This window comes from Panthera pardus, unplaced genomic scaffold (assembly GCF_024362965.1).
Source record: "Panthera pardus isolate Hobbes unplaced genomic scaffold, ASM2436296v1 HiC_scaffold_7, whole genome shotgun sequence".
NCBI lineage: Eukaryota > Metazoa > Chordata > Mammalia > Carnivora > Felidae > Panthera > Panthera pardus.
In genome coordinates this window covers 81,101,844-81,121,084 of record NW_026527002.1, presented here as the reverse complement: position 1 = coordinate 81,121,084, position 19,241 = coordinate 81,101,844, and the positions used below count along the sequence as shown (strand labels likewise).

At 63.8% G+C, this 19,241-nt stretch overlaps 1 protein-coding gene and 1 long non-coding RNA gene across 2 annotated transcripts; both read left to right on the top strand.

Annotated features, from left to right (window-relative positions):
• Window positions 1–6,035: 6,035 nt before the first annotated feature.
• Window positions 6,036–10,601, top strand: JRK (Jrk helix-turn-helix protein). Its single transcript, XM_019459707.2, has 2 exons — window positions 6,036–6,125; window positions 8,034–10,601. Exon 2 carries the CDS (start codon window positions 8,474–8,476, stop codon window positions 10,097–10,099), a length of 1,626 nt encoding a protein of 541 aa, XP_019315252.1. The 5' UTR covers window positions 6,036–6,125; window positions 8,034–8,473; the 3' UTR covers window positions 10,100–10,601.
• Window positions 10,602–12,191: 1,590 nt separating this feature from the next.
• LOC128775295 (uncharacterized) lies at window positions 12,192–19,028 on the top strand. Its single transcript, XR_008419919.1, has 2 exons — window positions 12,192–17,028; window positions 17,484–19,028. It is a non-coding gene; the product is annotated as an uncharacterized LOC128775295 (long non-coding RNA).
• Window positions 19,029–19,241: the final 213 nt, after the last annotated feature.

The window sequence follows — 19,241 nt, the reverse complement described above, 5'->3', positions numbered from 1 at the left end:
TCTGCCCACCTCACACCAAGCGGTGAAGCCAGAGAAGGGTGTGACCACCTTGTCCAAGGTGGAGGGCGACCTCCCTGGGCCTGTGGTGCTCCTAGGACTCCTGGTCCCACAGGAGCGACAGACCTTGGATGGGTGCAAACAAGAAGTGCCTCGGGAGGGGGCCACTCTGGGAAGTGCCCCGGAGGCTTGGGGGTGGGGGGCTGGCACGGCCAAAGTGCACTGTCGTGCTGCATCGGGCTGGGTGCAGGCTCACCCCTCGTGACCTTACTTAATCCCCATACAACATGGAGCTTTAGCTGCAAGAGAGGCGGGGAAACGCAGTAGGAAGAGGAGGGGGGTGGCAGAAGGCAGGACACTGCCTGCACACCAGACCCACTCTCCCCCCGTCTGTGTCCTGGGGTCCCACAAGGGTCCCAAGGGCTTCCCCTGGCTGGTGACGTGAGGGCGGGAGGTTCAGAGGCCAGGCCATCTCTCCTGCTGTGCCCTGACCGCGGGGTGCTCTGTGCAGTGAGTGGCTGCATCCCCATGGGCCAGCCTGCTCCCCTCCTGCTAGCCCTGCCCGGCCTGTGCTGACTGTTCTGTGCCCTCACCCCTCCAAGCCCAGGGGCCCAGTGGTTTCCTGCTGCTGTTGGCCTGGGGCCCATTCTCGGTCCCCATTGTCCCTCCAAACTTGCCCCTCCCTTTGTAAACAGTCTCCCTGTGACCCCTTGGAATGTCCCGCAGGTGCCGGCAGGTACAAGCCATGCCCACTGCCTGCTGACCCCAGTGTGTCTGGGGGGGGGGGGGCGGTGAGGGGCCCCTCCCATGGGGGGAGAGGACCTTTCACTTCCTGATGCCCTCCTGGCCCAAAGATGGCATCTCTGACCTCACTTTACCATCTGACCTCGTGCCCTTGGGCTCCTCCCTGGGAGGAAGCCCCAGGATAGAGCAGGGGCTGTGCCGTGGTGCTGGCAGGTCGCTCCCGGGGATGTGTCATCTCCCAGCCCTCTGGGACAGGGACAGGGGTGGGGGTGGGGGTGGGGGTGCGAGAGCAGAGCGACCCTTCCCGGTGGGGACAGCTTCCATCCTCTCACCCTGAGTCCTGGATCAAGATGACACAGTGACATGGGCCCAGGGTGAGACCCACACCTCCCCAGCACTCGCTGCGCCTCTGGGGTCTTTCCTGCCCAGCCGCCTGGCGCCCGCCAGTTTGCACGCTTTCCCCGGGAGGCGTCTCTCCTGAGGCCCAGGAATGGACAGGACCTTGCTCAAGCTCACACGGAGGTGAGCGCGGTCCCCCCACTCCAGCTGCCTTCCTCGTCTTTCTGCCTGCTCCGAACTTTCTCCCTGAACACCACCCCCCCCACCCCCCGCCTCCAGCCCGCGATCCCACCAGCTCAGGTGCCTTGGAAGGTAAAGTGTTTGTGACTTCACTGCGCCTGGCCGTCTGCCTGTCTGCCCACCCTCAGCTGACCGGGACTGGGGGTGCCCCGGACTGGAGCCTTTCTTATCTGTCTCTTTTTACTCAAGGCACCCGGCACCTAGCACCAGCCTGGGACATTCAGTCCTCAAATATTGACAGGTGCATGAATGTTTGTTAATCTGATTTGATACGAGGCGATTACTCTCTGGCCGTGGACTCAAGCAGGGTGCTTCTGCGCCCCGGGGCACGTTTGGCCTAATGCCTGAAGACATGGTCGGTTGTCCCAACAGGGGGGTCATCCTGCACAGGACGCCCCCACCACAGAGACGCTTCCAGCCTGAGGTCGGCAGAACCGCGGGGGCAGGAGGCCTGCCCAGGGCCGTGGGCACGAGGCTGCTGTCCCAGCGTACGGGCGGCAGAGAATTAGACCAAACAGGATCGCCTTGAGTCTAAGGAGCCAACGAGCTCTGCTGGGCTTGGGACTTGCCTGGGACCCAGCCCCGCTTCCTTCCTTCCGACTGCTCCTTCTCGGTGGGAAGGTCTATCCCGTGTCTGTCTTGTCGCTGCATTCTGGAAGGAATCATCGTCTCCCCCAGACCTGATGTTGGAGCCGATGCTGGCATGAGTTAAGACTTCGGGGCTGTCGGGGAGGAACGAGTGCACCTTGCCTGTGAGAAGGACGTGGGGTTTGGGGTGCCGTAGTCAAATGCTACGGTCTGACTTGTCCCCCCAAATTCCCACATTGAAGCCATAACCCCAATGGGATGGTACTTGGGTGCGGGGCTCTTGGGAGGTGATTGGGTTCAGACGAGGTCATGAGGGTGGGGTCCCCCCCGACGGGCTAAGTGCCCTCATAAGATCAGACACCAGAGCTCCCCCCACCCCCTGAGCCCACAGCAGGGAGGCGGCCGTCTGCACGCCAGGAAGGGGGCCTCCCCCTCACCCGACCGTGCCGACGCCCCGCTCTCAGACTCCCAGCCTCCAGAGCTTTGAGAGACAAACGTGTGTTGTTTACAGCTCCTGGTCTGTGGTGCTGTGTTAGGGCAGCTGACTGAATATTGAAGCCCATGGCACGATGCCCTAGATAGAGTCCTCGACTCCACCTTTGACCCTGTCAGCCCCAAACTAAGTCCTCACTAGGGTCACAGCCTGAATCCTGACCCTGCTCACCGAGTAAGCCCTGACCCTGACCGTACCCTGAGCCCTGACCCTGGTCACTGACTGTGCCCCGTCCTGTCATCCATGCTTTGGGCACGCACTGAATACAGCCCCTCAGCCTAGACTGAGCCTGGAAAACCTGTCACAAAGGGATGGGACTCCCTGCAGTGGACGGGGTCAGGGTGTGGCTTTGACATGACTCACCCTTAGCCCATTTCGTCTGCTCTGGTGTCACCTCCCTGGGCTCCAGATTTTCCTGTTCTCTTTTGGCTTTCCACCTACCTGCCCAACCAGTTGGGTTCCCTGGAGATCCTGCCCGCCAGCATTGCCCCCCACCCCACCGCCAGGATGGGGGGCTGGTGGGACCGGAGCAGGGCCAGACCCTGGGAGGAGACAGGATCACTGACCCCCCCCCCCCCACTCCTGTGGGGTCCTTTGCAGACAGACCGTGACCTCCTATGGCTGCCACCCTGTCCCACACTTGAATGGATGCCTTTTTTTTTTGGGGGATGAATCTTATATTTTATGCAGAATTAATTAGAAAAATTAAGATGTTATGTGAATTACAAAACCACAGTTGATTTCGCCTTCTACTTTTATAGACCTTTTCCTTTAGAAAAATGCATCCGTAACTCGAGAGGGTAATGCTACTTGCTGCCAGGCCACTGACGGTCGGGGGACGCATGCTCCGTGCCAGGCCTCCCGTTGTGGGTTCTGGAAATTAAGGCCATGTCTCGCAAGCTCCGTGTGTGTGTGTGTGTGTGTGTGTGTGTGTGTGTGTGTGTGTGTGTATGTGTGTGTACTGGGGGCACTGAGTCCCATCAGGGGCCCTGGGAGCCCGCTTCTCACCCCCAGCCCACCAGGGCCAGGCTCCCAGGGCATCCCACCACCCCGGGTGCCAGTCGGTCTCTAATTCTCTGAAACGTCTTGCACCCCAGGGGAGGTGCCTCTTCCTGGTTCTCACAAAGGTGTCCTAGGCACCCTCAGTGGCTCTGCCCCAACCTGCCCCCTCCTGCTGTCCCAGCCTCAGCCCCCTGCTGGTTCTCCTCTTCTCCCTCCAGGAGTGCAGTCAATGAGCCCAGGAGACCCGGCCCACCTCAGGCAGCGCCGCCCCCCTGCCAGAGGGTGTGGAATTCACATTGGCCTCAGCCTGGAGCCAAAGCCCCCCTCTGTTGCTGTTAAGAGACTTGTCACCCCAAGACCCTCCCTCTGGGGACTGACTGGTTTCCTCACCCGAGGACTCCAGAGTCTCCGGGAGACTCTGCCGCCTCCAGGCTGAGTACAATGTATGCAGGTGAAACGCTATGGGCTCAGAGGAAGCAGTGAGAGCAGGGCCTGGTGGGGACCCTTGTGTGGAGCCCACTGGGAAGCCAGGGGTGGGGCAGGGGGTGACCTGCTCAGACTGACCCTCTCAAGGCCACTCTGGCTGTGAACGGCGATGGGGGGGGGCTGCGGTGGCGATCGGGGGCGGTCTGGGGGCCCGATCCTGTGCACTGGGGGTGCTCGGGGGAGTGGGGCCCTCAGCGCCAGCTCCCAGGAGACACCAGTTCTTTCCCCTCCTCTCTTTATGACCCTTTCTCCTCGGCCAGAGTTGGCTCCGTCCCTGAGATGGGCCCCAAGGGCCCCAGAGTGCTGGTGGGAGCATCTGGGGGAACCCCATACATCTTGGGGATCAAACCCAGGCCCCTGCCAGCCCCATGCCCGGGGCGGGGGCGGGGGGGAGGTGTGCCGCATGTGAGCCCGTGTCCATGAGGTGGCAGCACAGTGTCACAACACAGGGATGGAGACAGCCTTCCTGGGGGGGGGCCACCTGGCTGCCCCAGGAGACCCTGCTCGGTCCCCCTGACGTTCAAGTTCTGCTCAGTGCTCCGGTTTTCTCCTCTGTCAAACACGTCTGCCTCTAGCACGCCCAAATTCCTCACCCACAGAACCGTGTGCAGCAAAACGGCTATTGTTTCAAGCCCGAGTTTTGGGGGTGCTTCATCGTGCAGCAGTAGATGGCTGATATGGGGGCGAAGACAGATGCGAGGGGACCAGGGAGAGAGCAGTTGGTGGGAGTGAGGAGGTCCGACGTGGCACGGATGGGGAGGGCAGAGCCAGGCAGAGCCCCTGGTCTATCTGGGTGTGGGGCGTAAGGGACAGGCGAGTCCAGCGTGACTGAATTTTTGGCCCGAGTGAATGGAAAAAGGACCCTGCCACTCACTGAGATGGGGACTGTGTGGGTGGAAAAGGCTGCGCAGCGTCAGGAGCTCAGGTTTAGAAATGCTGGGCATGAGGTGCTCACAGAGGTCCACGTGGGGATGCCGGGAAGGGCACAGGCGTCTAGAATTCTCAAGAGGGGTCCCGGCAAGGAGACAGGGATGTGGGAGCGGCCAGCCCCTGCTGGTATTGTCACGGGAGTGGAGATCGCGGAGGGAGTGGGTGTGGGTAGAAGGGGAGAGCCCAGGAGTGAACCCAGCAGGTCAGGGATCCTGGGGGGGGGGGGGGGGGCGAGGAAGGAGGGCCTGGGGCTACAGCATCCTGGAAGCCCAGGGGAGAAAGTGAATGAAGCCGGAGAGAGCTATGGACATCCGTCTAGGCTCCCTGCGGCTGCTGTGACAAATAACCTTACGTTCGGAGGCTTAAAATGGGACACAAGGTGTCAGCAGCCTGAGGACCCAGGAAAGAATATGTACCCGTAGTTGGCAGCCCCTCCTCGGTCTACAAAGCACACACTCCGACCTGTGTCTGTTGTCACATTGCCTTTTCTCCCTCTTCTTCCTGAATCACGTTGTCTTCCCCACTCTGTCCCTCCTTCCTCCCTCTTATAGGGACCCTGTGATTACACTGCACCCCTCCCCCAGTCCCCCACCCCTGTCCCTGCGATAATCAGGATAATCTCCCCATCTCAAGAATCTTAATCGCATAAGCAAAGCCCCTGAGGTCACGTGCTCATGGGGTGGGGGATGAGGGTGTGGGGCAAGGGGCGGTGGTGGTGGCTGGGGCGGTGCTTTATTCAGCCGCCACGGCTGCCCTCTGGTCCCCAAAGGCTCACATTTGTCCCGCACGCAGAGCACATTCACCACATCCCAAGGGCCTCCCAAAGTCTCAACTCCTCTGACTGCATCAGGTCAAGTATGAGTCTCATCAGCTCTAAAGTCTCAAACATCAACACGCAACCCCTGCAAATTAGGTGCGGATGAGGCGCCAGCTCAGCAAGAGGCCGAGTGGGAAGGAAACCTCGCCGGCCCCTGGATTTCACCGAGGGAGGGGGGGCTGCGTCACCGTCCTCCCGCCAACCCTGGCCGGGACTGCAAGGGCCCCCACGTCCTTCAGCGCAGGGCTCCACTCGCGCGAAACTCGAGCCTCCAACGCCCCCGCGCCCACCCCACGGGTGCCCGGGGAGAGGCCGCCTCGCGCCCCACCCACCGGCTCCGCACCGGCCCGCAAGGCCAGCGAGAGGCCCAGTCAGTCCTCCAGGCTGCCTAGAGCGTCCCGGAAGTGGCTGGGGGAAGGCGGCCAGGCGCGGACCGGCGGCGCGGGGAGAGGCGGCACTTCCGGCGGTGGCGGCGGCCAGGGTTTGCAGGTGAGCGGGACCGGGGGGCCGGGGGACCGGGGGGCCGGGAGGTGGGCGGGGGCGCCGCGCAGTCCGTGCTCCCCGGGCGGAGGCTCCTCCCGTCCCAGCCCCGCCGCGGGGCCGCCCCTCGCAGACCCCCGGGACCCCGCTCGAGGAAAGCATCGGCCACGGGCGCCCCGCCCCCCGGCGCAGACTTGCACTTTTTTCGGTTTTCCCTGTTTGGGTTGTTCCCGTGCCCGGGACTGAGCTTCCACCCCAAACGTGGTCCCGGGAGAGAGACGCTCTCAAAGCAGGCGTGTCCTCAAACCCGACTGCCCCTCGGCTCCGGGTTCCCGCGGGCGCCCCGGGTGTGGCCCCTGCGCCGCGCAGACCCCCCACCCCCAACCCTGCGCCGCGCCCCGCGTTTCTGCGGTCCCGGCCCTTCCTGCCCCTGCACGCTACGGCTGCTCCCAGGGGAAGGCGGTTGCTCGCTTTTTCTCCTGAATCTCTGCGGCTCTTTTCTAAGGACAGGTGCTCCCCCCCCGCCCCGCGGCCCCGTCTCTGGCCCCTTATGCCCTCTCCCCAGCTTCTTCTCTATCCTTTGGGCACAGGAGGATAAGATGTTTACGCGCACGTTCGTGTGCTTACTTTGAATTCACAAGGCTACACCCCCACCCCACCCCATTCTCTCTCCGTATTAGGTTACCCTTTGGTTTGAGAAGTTGTTTCAGAATATCGGAGTATCTGCCTTTCAATTGTAAAGGGAGTTTTGCCTCGCAGGCTGGTCCACAGTGTCCTCAGCTACCTTATGTTACTCTGCACACACCTGCATGTGCACCACAGGAAACGTCCCTAATGGCCCCATTTCAGGCGCTGAGCCTCCTCCAGGAGGCCTTTTCCACAGTCCCAGCTGCTGCTGCTCCTCCTCCTCCTCCTCCTCCTCCTCCTCCTCCTCCCCCCTCTTCTCCCTGCTGTGCTTAGAGTTAGTTCCTGTCAGGTTCCAGGCTCCTCCTTCCTGGGGTGCTGTCATATGGAACTCTCTTAGGGGTGGGTAGTGGCCTTTTACTTCCCCCGGTCTAGGTCCAAGCAATCCGCTCTCACACTGTCATTCCCAGTAACTAGGATAAGGGTAGGATCCGTAAAGGAGCAGCACCCTCACTTTGCAGACCAGGAGACTGACCCAGAAGGGGGAAGGGACACACCCAGAGCTGGCTGGTGATGTGCCTAGAGTTTGAGCTCAAAGGGCTATGTTTTTATGCTCCGCATAGGCTAGTCTTTGGCCTCACGGTCTGCATATCTGTGGGAAGACACGGCCAAAATAAGGGCTTGGGTGAGAGGTGGGGTGGGGAGTTGCTAGAAGCCCGTGGTGAGTACTGCCTGTCTTTTGTCGTGGGACAGCGAGCAGGCTGTAGCTGGGGAGGGGAGTGAGGGCCACGTGACCAAGTCATGAAGGAAGTGAGGGGACCCTCCCGGCAGACACTGTGCTGCGTCAGCTAGCGGGCCGGTCGGTATCAGGGCACCAGCTCTCTACTCCTCGCAGGCTGGAGGATGTCAGTGTCTTCGCAGGTGAAGTGTGGTGGGTAATCTCGAAGGGTCCAGCAGGGATGCTTCTACTCCGCCCCGCCAGTCTGCTCCGCGAGGCAGGGAGGGCTGGGGTGTTTGGGCAGATGTTAGGAAAGAGTGGAGTTGTCTGGCCTGAAGGAGCTGTGATGGCCGAGAGGTCACTTGTCACTTGGTAGGGCCGGGAAGAGCCAGCGCACCCGGCGGGGCGGCCTTCCCGGTGCCACGCCACCTGGGCCAGCTCACGTGCTGGTCTCCCCTACCACACTTTGGTTTCCGCTGCAGCTTCCCAGCGGGTCTAAACTAACGGGGGCGTGTGTGCAGGTGGCCCAGGCGCGTGGTCAGTAACGTTCTTTCTCCCCTTGTTCTGCTTTCCAGTTCCTAAAGCGAGGCATGTGGGACCGTGCCGTGAGCCCAGAGGGGTGTCCCCAGCACAGGCGGTACAGCCTCGATTAAGCAGAAACCGGCTCCCAGGACCCCTCTACTCTGTGGTCCATGTTTGAAGGGAGGGGCTGCCGTTGTCCCCCTGAGAGAAGGCCACAGGTTCCAACAGTGTGGACGAGTAGGGGCGGTGTGACACCGGTCGTCTCCTGCGGAGAGCAGCGGGAGCCGCCGGCGTCGCTAGGAGCCCGGAAGCCGAGGCGCAGCTGACGCCGCAGGGAGGAACAGAGGAGCGGCGGAGGCTCACGGTGGCCCCCGGGGTCAGAGGGACGGGGCAGGCAGGGGCGGGAGCAGAGGAAAGGGGCGGGAGAGGCAAGAAGTCGGCCAGGCCCCACGGCGAGTGTCTCCCCAGCCACCGGGGACAAGCCGGCCTCCGCATGGCCTCCAAGCAGGCTGCCGGCAGGAGCCCGGGGGAGAAGCGCAAGAGGGTGGTGCTGACCCTGAAGGAGAAGATCGACATCTGCACGCGCCTGGAGAAGGGGGAGAGCAGGAAGGTCCTGATGCAGGAGTACAACGTGGGTATGTCCACCCTGTACGACATCAAGGCCCACAAGGCGCAGCTGCTTCGGTTCTTTGCCAGCTCGGATTCCAACAAGGCCCTGGAGCAGCGACGCACCCTGCACACGCCCAAGCTGGAACACCTGGACCGCGTCCTGTACGAGTGGTTCCTGGGGAAGCGCGCCGAGGGCGTGCCCGTGTCGGGCCCCATGCTCATCGAGAAGGCCAAGGACTTCTACGAGCAGATGCGCCTGACGGAGCCCTGCGTGTTCTCCGGCGGGTGGCTGTGGCGTTTCAAGGCCAGGCACGGCATCAAGAAGCTGGACGCGTCCGGCGAAAAGCAAGCGGCCGACCACCGGGCGGCAGAGCAGTTCTGTGGCTTTTTCCGGAGCCTGACCGCCGAGCACGGCCTGTCCCCGGAGCAGGTGTACAATGCTGACGAGACCGGCCTTCTCTGGCGGTGCCCGCCGACTGCCAGCCCGGAAGGCGGGACGGCGCCCGGCGTCAAGCAGAACAAGGACAGGCTGACCGTCCTCGTGTGCGCCAACGCCACCGGCTCGCACAAGATCAAACCCCTGGTGATCGGGAAGCGCGGCGGCCCCAGGGCCTTCCGGGGCATCCAGCACCTGCCGGTGGCGTACAAGGCCCAGGGCAACGCCTGGGTGGACAAGGAGATCTTTTCCGACTGGTTCCATCACATCTTTGTTCCCTCGGTGAGGGAGCACTTCCGAGCGGTGGGCCTGCCCGAGGACGGCAAGGCCATCCTCCTGCTGGACGGCGCCCGGGCGCGCCCGCGGGAGTCCCAGCTGGTTTCCGACAACGTCCTCACCGTCTTCCTGCCCGCGGGCGCCACCGCCTCCATCCAGCCCATGGACCAGGGCATTCGGAGAGATTTCCTGAGGAATTTCATCAACCCCCCCGCCACGCCGCAGGGCCGTCACCCCCGTTACAGCATGAACGACGCCATCGTCAGCGTGGCCTGCGCCTGGAGCGCGGTGCCCCGCCACGTCTTCAGCCGGGCCTGGAGGAAGCTGTGGCCCGCGGCCACGTTCGCCGAAGGCTCGTCTTCCGAGGAGGAGCCGGAGCGTCTCCCAACAAAGCCTCACGACCAAACTTTCGCGCACATCCCGGAGCTCGGGAGAGAGGCCCCGGCCCGCCCCGGCAGCCGGCTTCACCGGGGCGCGGCCGCCGAGGGAGATGGGCTGGGATGCGAGGCCGGGGAGGGCCTGGCCCCGTCCGCGGGGGGCCCGGACCAGGTGGAGAAGGACGGCGACGAGGCGGCCTGGGAGCAGGCGGCCTCGGCCTTTGACTCTGTCGTCCGCTTCGCCGAGGGACAGCCCTGCTTCACGGCGCAGGAGGTGGGGCAGCTGCGCGCGCTGCGCTCGGTGTTCGCGAGGCAGCGGCAGGCGAAGTGGCGGCGCGTGGCCCTCAGGGCCGCGGTCAAGCTCGAGGCCCCCCAGGAGCTCTCCCCTCTGCCCTGCTCGTCCGCGGCGGCCGAGGACTGATGGCTGGGGGCGCCGCAGAGCCGGGCAGAGCTCGCCCAGGAGGCTGGGCGCCCGGCGTGGGGTCTCGGCGACTTGGGGCGGCCCATCCCGCGTGTTCTGGTTCGTCGCGGGCCTGTCGTGTTTTCTGGCGCGTGAACGTGAGGAGCCCTTCTGGAAGGGTCCGCCAGACCGATAGCCTAGCGGAACATCCTGTGACCGGAGCCCAGGACCGTGCCGGGCGGATTCTGGCCTCGTGCGCGCTGGCTGAGCCCTGCTGTGTGTGCGGGTGGAGACGTCTGTGCGTCCGGGAGGAGAAAAGCCGGTCCTCGGGCCAAGCGATGGCAGTACCTGCGGCCAGTGGACCGGGTCGGCGTCACCCACGGCCTGCCCATCCGTCCCCTCGGGCCCGGGTCTGCCGTGTGGCCGCCATCCCCGCGTCAGGTGGGCGCGACGGCTGGGACTCCGCTTCTGACCGTGAGTCGGCAGAGCCGTCGCCTGCGGCTTCGAAGGCACACGTCATCACCCCGCTGAGCCGCAGGCTCACTCAGCCGCCCCGGCCTCCCGCGCGTTCCTCCTGGGACCCCAGGGCGTGGGGGCCGCACGCTGCGCTGGCGTGACGGAGTCACTTCCCACAGGCGGGCAGGACCGTCCCCCCGGGCTGCCCGCTGCCCCGAGGGGCCCATGGCGCACTGCCGGCAGGTCTGGTGTCCGGGCTCCAAGTTCACCATTCGCTCCCGGGGATTCCGCGCTTCCCGCCTTCACGCTGACGAATCCTGAGGAGGCGCTCGGAAATGAGGCTGAGGTTTGCGCACGCGTGACCCGGCGCTGGACCGAGCTGCTTAGGTTTCTAGCGATGCTTGAACTCCTGCGGTCGGCCCTTCCCACCTCTGTGCCGCGTGCGGGCAGGAGCCGGCGGCACCACCTGGCCGGGGGAAGACGCGGTCCCTCCCGTGTGTCCTGGATGCTTCCGGCCTCGCCGGCACCGCTGCGGCCCCTTGCCGGCCGTGCTCCCCTCCCCACGTGTCCCCCCACCTCCGTGCCCCTGGAGTCACGGCCTGGTGGCCGAGCTGGTGCGACGTTTTCCTTCCTCCGTTTGCCGTGTGTCCCTCCGGGAGCCGCGGGAACGGTGCTTGGCGTGCGGCCGGTCCCCCCGGTGCTGTCACGTCTTTCTGAACACGGGAGGCGGCCGCTGCCGCCGTGGGGCAGCACGTGGGCCGTGCGTGCTTTCTGTGCACGTGTGAAGATGGTGAACGAAGCACGGGCCTTTTTAAGAGTCGTCGCCGAGTCCTAGGGCCGGATGGCTCCAGGCAGGGCTCTGTCGCTGTCGCGTCCTCGCCTTCGTGTGTGTCGGGGCCGCTGCTGTCGGATCGCAGCTGCTCGCGGCCTGGAGGGAACTTAGGTGTCGGGACTCACCGGACCGCTGCCCTCGGCAGTGGCGACGGGCAGCGGGGAGGCGGACGGACGTCCTGAGAAGCTCTCCCCGCACAGCCTGGCGTGGTTCTCGACTTTGCCGGGCGGTGTCGTGAGGGAGGGGAGAGCAGATGGGGTTCCTGGCCGCCTCCTAGGTCCCCCGTGGATGCCTTGTCCCCGTCGGACCCTAGACCCCAGGCCGTGGATTCTCTCAGCGCCCTCACCACCTGCCCCCGTCCTGGCCGTTTTGGAACCTAACGATAAATGCTCGTCACCAGATGGCCTTTGGGGGGGGGGGTGTCTGTCCTCCAGGGGCTCCTTCCAGAACCAGCCACGGCGCCGCGCTGCTCGGAGGTTCTGGGCGGAGCAGGACAGGCAGGCCTCTGGCGAGCAAGCTTCCCTGGACCGCAGACCGAGGTACATGGCCACGTGCGAGGGCTCGCACAGGCCTCCACGCCCACCTGTCCTCCGAGGGCCCTCCCAGCTGCTTGCTCATCATCCCTCCTTGCCCAGCTTCAGGCTCGGTGGTCAGAACGTTTTAGCCTCAGAATCTTTTTTCCCAAACGTTGCTGGGTGGAACCCTATGAGACTGGATGGGAAATTGGAACAGGGTAGAACCAGTCCCCCCTTCCTTCCCCCCCCAGTTGCTGCTGAGGCAGGAAGCCTGGGCTCCCCGTCCCCTGCGAGCCCTGGCCCGGAGCCCTGGCCATCTTCTCCTGCTGGCCCAGCCTGCACCTCTTCTGCTTAGTCCCACCTGGGCCAGAAGGCAGCCCGGGGCCACGGCAGTCAGACGTGGTTCTGGAGGGATGGGGTTGGAGGCGGGGGTACGCAGAGATGCAGACCGTGTCCTTTCCTGGCAGCCCGTGCCGCGGGGGAAGCAGAATTTGGGGCGAACGGGACCCACCCATGCTGCCTCCGAGGGCCCGCCTGAGCATCTCTGGGGAGGAGGTGCCCCGGGTGCCAGCTGTGGCGGGCTCTCTTGGCGTGGGAGCATGCTGACGGTCTGTTCACAGGCGTGACGTGTGTTAAGTGCCCGCCCTGTGCTGGGCGTCGTGCTCAGCCTGGGGCCGGCGGGTGATCAGACAAGGCCCCTGTCCTGCCTTCAGAGAGCACAGGTTTCCCGAGAAGGGCCGGAAGTTGGGGAGGCCGGAACACAGGTGAGGGGTGGAGGGTGGCTCGGTGGGGGCGTTAGGGGGTCCATGAGGGCGGTAAAGAGAACAGAGGTCCTGCCTGCTTCAGCCCCGCCCAGCAAGTCCAGGAGGGGGATCCAGGGCAGTGAGGCGGCCACGTGCGTGCAGCCAGGCTCCTCTGCCATTTGTCACACGTGGCTCCCGTTTCGCGTCAAGACTGTCCTTCCAGTCCCCATCCTGGTGTCTGCTTCCAGCCACCGGGAGCAGGAAGTGTAGCACCTCCTCCAAGAATTCCCTCAGCTGGCACACATCCCTTCTGCTCCCGTCCCTTGGGCCGGGTCCCAGGGGCATCTGGGCCTGCAGTTGTGGAGGACGCAAGGGCCCATGCTGGGGAGCAGCCCGGGAAAGCCGGGGCCAGTTCTCCTCACCCCCACCCCCGCCACCCACTCTGGGCCTCGGCCCTGCTCCCCAAGGCCATGGAGGGCTGCTGTGTCAGGAGGGCCCGGGGTGTGGAGGATGGGGGCGGGCAGTGTGTGGGCCTGCACTCGTGGGGCGGGGACCCCGCACTGCAGCAGGCCCAGAGGGCTGGAGTTGCTGTCCCCACCCACCCACCCACCCACCCCCGGGGCCCAGGCCTTCCACAAAAGGACTGACTGCGTTTGCACAGAGGGTGAGGTTCAAGGGTGCTTGTGGAAAGTGGAGCTCGCAGAGAACAGCACGTGGGAGGAGCGGTGGATCGACTGGGGACACAGGCTGAACTGTAGGCTGGTCAGGGACAATCTCAGACACCGATCTCAGGAGCTGTTCTTTCAAAGGAGCCAAATTTGGTTGGATTAGTCAGTGAAGCCCTCTACGCCCAGGGCGTCAGTAATGAAGACAGCAGAGCACTCGGCCGGCAGGGAGAGGAGCTCAGGGGCAGGGAAGACAGCCGGAGCCGCTGTCCTCCCAGGGTGACTGTGGGCGAGCCCAGGGCTGCGCCCCTGGCCAGCAGCGGGAGGCTGGAGCAGAAGCTGTTGGGGGAGGCCGCCCCACCGCCCCCGAGATGGGACTGGTGACACGATCCGGCCTGGGTGGCCCGTGCCCGGAACTGCTACAGCACATTACCTAAAACGACTAGTCTCCTACCTGGACGTGCAAGGAAACGGCCCGTGTGGCCCAGACCCCAGGAAACAAAGTAGGCCCCAGAACTGGCAGTGTGTGAGTTAGATTGAGCAGGAGGGGACTTGAAAGTGGCCGCCGTAGATACAGTCAGAGGAAAGAAAACCAGCATCAAACAGGGAAGGGAAAGTAGTGAAGGAAGGTGCCATCACAGCGACGCAACTAATGGAACCAATGAAAAGATCAGAATTAAAAGTAAAAGAACCAAGTGGAAATTCTGGAGTTGTAAAATACAGCAAGCACGATGGAAGGTTCGCTAGAGGGGCTCAACAGTAGCCATGAGCTGGCAGAAGAAGATCCATGATCTTGACCTAGAGACCGACAGATCACACAACGCAAAGACAGTGACGGGAAAGGAGCAAACAGTCTCGGAGAAACAGGGACACCCATGTGCATCATCGGAGCCGCAGGACGGGGAGGGCAGGAGACAGAAGGGAAAGAATACGCAAAGAAACAGTGGCTGAAAATCCCCAGGTTTATCAGGAAACGTCCACCGACAAGTCCAGCCGGCTCGGTGAGCTCCAGTGGGACCAACGCTACGATCCAGAGTCCGGGAAAGCCCTCCCTGGTCACGAGAGCGCCCCACGAGGCTGGCAGCTGACCCCAGGCGCGGGGACGGCATCGTCCGAGTGCTCGAAGAGAACCCACAGCCAAGACTCCTGCGTCCACCAAAACTGTCTTTCCGAATAAAGAGAGAGAACGACGTTTGCAGATACACAAAACCCGAGAGAGTTTGGTACCAGTGGACCCAACTTCTGAGAAACACTGAAGTTCCTCAGGCTCAAAGCAAGTGACCCCGACAGTACAAATCCACTCAGAACAAAAAGAAGCTTGGGGAAGACCGTTCTGTCCTGATGGGAGACCTAGGAGACCGTGTCCAGTTGACCCTCGGACATCTCTGCGGTTGGGGCACCCCCCCCGCCGCTACCCTTTCCTCTGGCCGCTTCTTTAAAAGCATGCCATCGCACAAGGTGGGCGTCTTGGCCCCGTGTCGTTGAGTTCATCGCGTTTACAGTGTGCTGTGTCTCATGGTCACACCGGGAAGGGGTGTGGGGCTGCCGTCTCCAGCAGGAAGTGAGCAAGGGCACATCTGAAGTCCGTTCTGGCCGGCCTGAGAGCGGCTGCCCAGGAGGTAACTCAAAAGTAGCGACAGATGCATCACAGGAATTAAAGTGCTACGTTAGAAGAAAACGTAAAAGCAGCAGATGAGGGCTGGAGGGACCGGAAGGCCCGGGACCCTCAGCAGCGGGACCTTCCAGCCTCCCTGGCCCTGGCTGAGGTGACAGCGTGGTCCCCGTTGTGCAGAGCAGGGGTCGAGGCCCTGAGCTGGTCCACGCCACGGCAGAGGTCTTGCTGCGGCCCCTGGAACCCGTCATCCCGCAGAGGGGGGCCCCGGAGTGCGCCAGCCGCGGCCGTGCTTGTGGCCTCAAGGGCCAGCGCTGCTGTGCTCCTGGCCGCTTGTCCCTCTGGGAGCCAGGAAGGACGCCGTGCCGCCACTGCCATTTCAGGCCGCGCGGAACCTCCAGGCACGCTGATTTATTTAAAATTGACCTTTGTCAGTAAACTCGCCTGAGAGAATGTGTTCTACGTTTTGGTGACGAAGCACGTCTCGTGATGGAGTGAGACAGGCTGCTGTTTGCAGGCACCCACACGGGGCAGCGTGCGCTTACCGCCACCTGTCCCAGCGGGGGCCCAAGTCCTCGCCTCCGCAGACAGCGCCCCCCACCACCTGTGCCCCTCTGTCCCACCCCAGCAGTTTCCAGGGGGTCAGGCACGCGGAGCAAGATGAGAGGTCTCCCACGGAGCGCCGGGAAGGGCGCTTCAGGGCAGGGGGCGCGGGGTGGGGTGGCTCCCGCGGTGCTGCAGGACCCCGGAGGGGCGGATTGCCTCCTCCCCCGGCCACTCCCCGCTCTCCAGCCTGACGCTGGGTGTGCTCCCTGCTCGAGGACTGGGGTCCTGGATGTCTACACCTGTGCTTATCCATCTGGACCGGGGACTTCCGGGAGGCCGGGACAAGCTTCTCCTTACTGGATGCCATGTGGGCCTGGCACAGAGGGATATTCAGGGAGGCAAGGGCGGGGGGGGGGGGGGGGAAGCAGTTCTCATAACCAAGAAAGTTCTTGGCTAGGAGCCACAGGACAGGAGGTGCGGCTCTGGCCACCCAGTCCCCAAGGCTGTGCGTGCACCCCACCCTCCAGTCCCAGAGACCCACGGGGTGACAGGAGGGAGAGGGAGCCGGCTCCGAGGAGTGGACGCCGAGTGGGCACAGCTAAGAGCCAGACCAGGTTTAGGGACCCAGCTAACCGCCCGGCAGAGAAGACGGGTAGCATCACAGAGCCAACATGGACTTGGGAGCCAGCGGGGCCTAGGACAGTCTCACGTGCCCAAAGTGAGGAACGGTGGCTCTCCCAGCGCCTGTAGCTGAGGATGTGGGTCACATACTCATTTCTCAGGTCTTTATCGAGGCTCTTCGGGCCCTGGGGGCCGCCTGGCCACTGGGACAGAGGTGATCGGGATGAGGGGTCCGAGAGCCCGCGGTGTCACCCGAGGCAGGGGGTGCTCAGCCTCGGAGCGGGGCTTGGGGTGCAGGAGAGGCCTGTGGGAAAGCAGCCTGGAGAACAGAGGGCTTCGTGGAAGTGGCAGGCGTAGAACTGGGGCCCGGGAGGGTGTGTGGGAGTTCTCCCGCTGAAGTTGGGAGCGGTGCCCTGTGGGCAGACCAGGGGTGAAGAGGCTGTGGCAGGGCAGGAGTGGCCCCCAGGTGGGGTGGCCACCCAGCAGGACAGGACCCTTGAGGCCCAGCGGGTGGGGTCATGGGCTGCTCCCACCCTGCCCTTCCCAGTACTGCTCTGGCATCTGTCTGGGCTCCTTCCTCGCCCCTCCCCATCAGGGCAGCCGGCCAGGGAGCCGCGTCCCCCGTCCCCCGGCGCTGCAGCTCTCCTTGTCCAGGGGGCAGGTGACACCCCTTCACTGTTTCAGGCCGTGACTCCTGATGACTGAGAACCTCCGATCCGCAGCAGGATCTCTGGGAGACGCAGAATCTCGGGGAGATTTTGGATACCCTAGGAACCTGAGTTGAGTTGACTGAGGGACCCTCGGATGGACAAGAGGGAGCCTGGGCAGGAAGGCGAGGCCCTCGGGAATCTGACTGTGGGACCACCTACTGATGTAGGGCCCCTGTGTGGACGTGGCCCCCCAGAACCGGACACCAGAGCACGGAGGTCACCAGGCTGCCTGCTCAGGAGAAGCCCCACAGTAGGGCCGACGGCCTGGGCTCGGCCACCCAAGACGGACATGGCCTTCTCTGGTCCTTAGGTTCTGTTGGAAGTAAGAGGTCTGGGGCCTGCCAGACCCCCTCCCCCTCCAGTGCAGACAGGTGATGGGCTGGGGGCTCAGGGGAGAAGTAAAGGGGGTGGACTGTGCTGTTGTCATTTGTCGGGAGGTTACCCAGCTGGGGCCAGTCCCCTCGTCTGGAAGCTACCAGGTGGGCCAGGCCGTGTCCCAGGCGGTGTCCCTGTCTGGCTACAGCCCGCCTGCTGCTTTTCTGGGTTAGCACCTCTCCGGCCGGCCCCGGGCAGTGAGGGGCTCTCTCCTCCACCTCAGAGGCTTCTGGGCCCTTAGGGGACCCCATGTCCTGGTTTGCCGGGGGTGGAGCTGGTAGGCACCTGTTGTCTGGGTAGAGTCGTCAGTAACACCCCTTCACTCTCCAGGGTCTGAGTTTGGACAGTACATTTCCTGGGGACACCCCGCGGAGGCCCTCTCTTCACGTGATGCCCCCACCCCCGGTCAAGCACCCAGGCCATCTCACGCTACAGAGGCAAGCCTCGGCCTGGCCCGTGTGTTGAGAACCATCGTCACGAGGTCCACCTTGAAACGTGAACCGTGGGCTCGCTGGGCTGGGCGGGCCCGGTGCATGGTGTTGCCGTGGGGGCATCAGCTGCTCTGGGGGCCCGAGGCCAGCACTGTTTGCAACTGGTCCGGAAGGGTACAGTGGCTTATAGACCCCGTCAGGGAGGCTGCAGGGGACTTTTGAGCACGTGACCCCCAAAGTCAGTGTGAGCCCCCACCAGTGAGGGGGCCCCTGTGGCCCCCAAGCCAGTGGAGGAGGTGCTGTGTGTGGTGACACTGAGGTGGCTGCGGAGGGAGGCGGATACACTTCGAGACCTATTTCGAGGGACCTGATCTGCACAGGCAGGGACTCGGCCTCCGGGAGGAGGGGAGTCCAGTCTGGAGATGAGCATGTGGGGGCGGCCCACTGATCGGCCCCGGATCAGTGCCCCCCTCACCTGGTCGTTGTGGGCTGGCACTTTCCCTTCTCCCTCCCCCTTCCCTGCCAGCCACATCCCTGTCCCGCTTTCTGCTTTGGGCCCCGCTGCTGCAGGGGGCAAGGGTGGGGGTCCCGGCCGGACACGGGGAGGGGGTGACAAACATGGCGAGACACGCAGTCTTTGGGGGAGCTCTGGCCTCCCCGGCAGGAGGCTGGTTGAGGGGCCGTGGCGGCCGAGGCTGGTGGGGGGGCTGGTGGGTCCCTGGGGCCGCCTCCCACTCCTCTGGCAAGCCCACCACCGCACGCTCCTGCTTCCCACTCAAATACGTCATTTTGCCCTTTCTCTGGGGCAATAATTTTAATAAACGGCTTTTTTTCTGTGAGCCCAGAGTGTGAGGCTTCCTCTTAGCTCAGGAAGATGCCTGTTGCCAGCAGCTCTAACGAGGGCACCCGTAAATCTCTTATTTGTGGCTCCAAAAATGAGGTCATGGGCTCTCACTGTACCTCATTATTTAATTAAACAGATATTAAGACCACAGAGTGGGGCCAGGGCTCCAGGTGAGGGGAGGTATCAGAGGGAGGAGCCCGGGGCTGCGGGGAACGTGCTGGGGGTTCGGTTCGTTCCCCCACCCCACCCGCCCTGCGCCCTCGGAGGTGCCGACCCTGTGGCCTCCTGGGCTGGGCCAGCCGTGCCCTGTGCAGGACCCTCCGCTCTGGCCCAGCCACAGGCTTTTGACCGCGTGGAGGATGCTGCCCTGCAAAGAGAGCTGCCCCCATCCCCGGCTGCCCTGCAAAGAGAATTGCCGGCCCCCCACCCGCCACCTCCGGAAGGACGGGAGATTCACGCCCCCGCGCCCGTTTTACTGCCGCTGAAACAATTAAGTTAATAAAACAGCCTTCCTGTTTCTTGACCTCCATCAAAGACCATCAAATTGTCTTCTCCAGTCTGCCGTCTGCCAGGTAATAAATTGTTACGGGCTTCTCTCTCGTTAGTATTCACGTTTTCTGTCCCTACTCTGGGCGCCGCTGGGCAGCACTGGGGGGGGGGGGGTGTCCCTGAGTCAGGAGGGGTGAGGAGCAGAGTAGAAACCGAGTCGGGATTTCGGTGCCACTGTTTTCCCAGGGAGGCAAGCCTGGGAGAGACGGGGGCACGTGGCTGAGCTCGCAGGAGGGACCGGCCAGAGGGCGGAGGGCTGGGGTG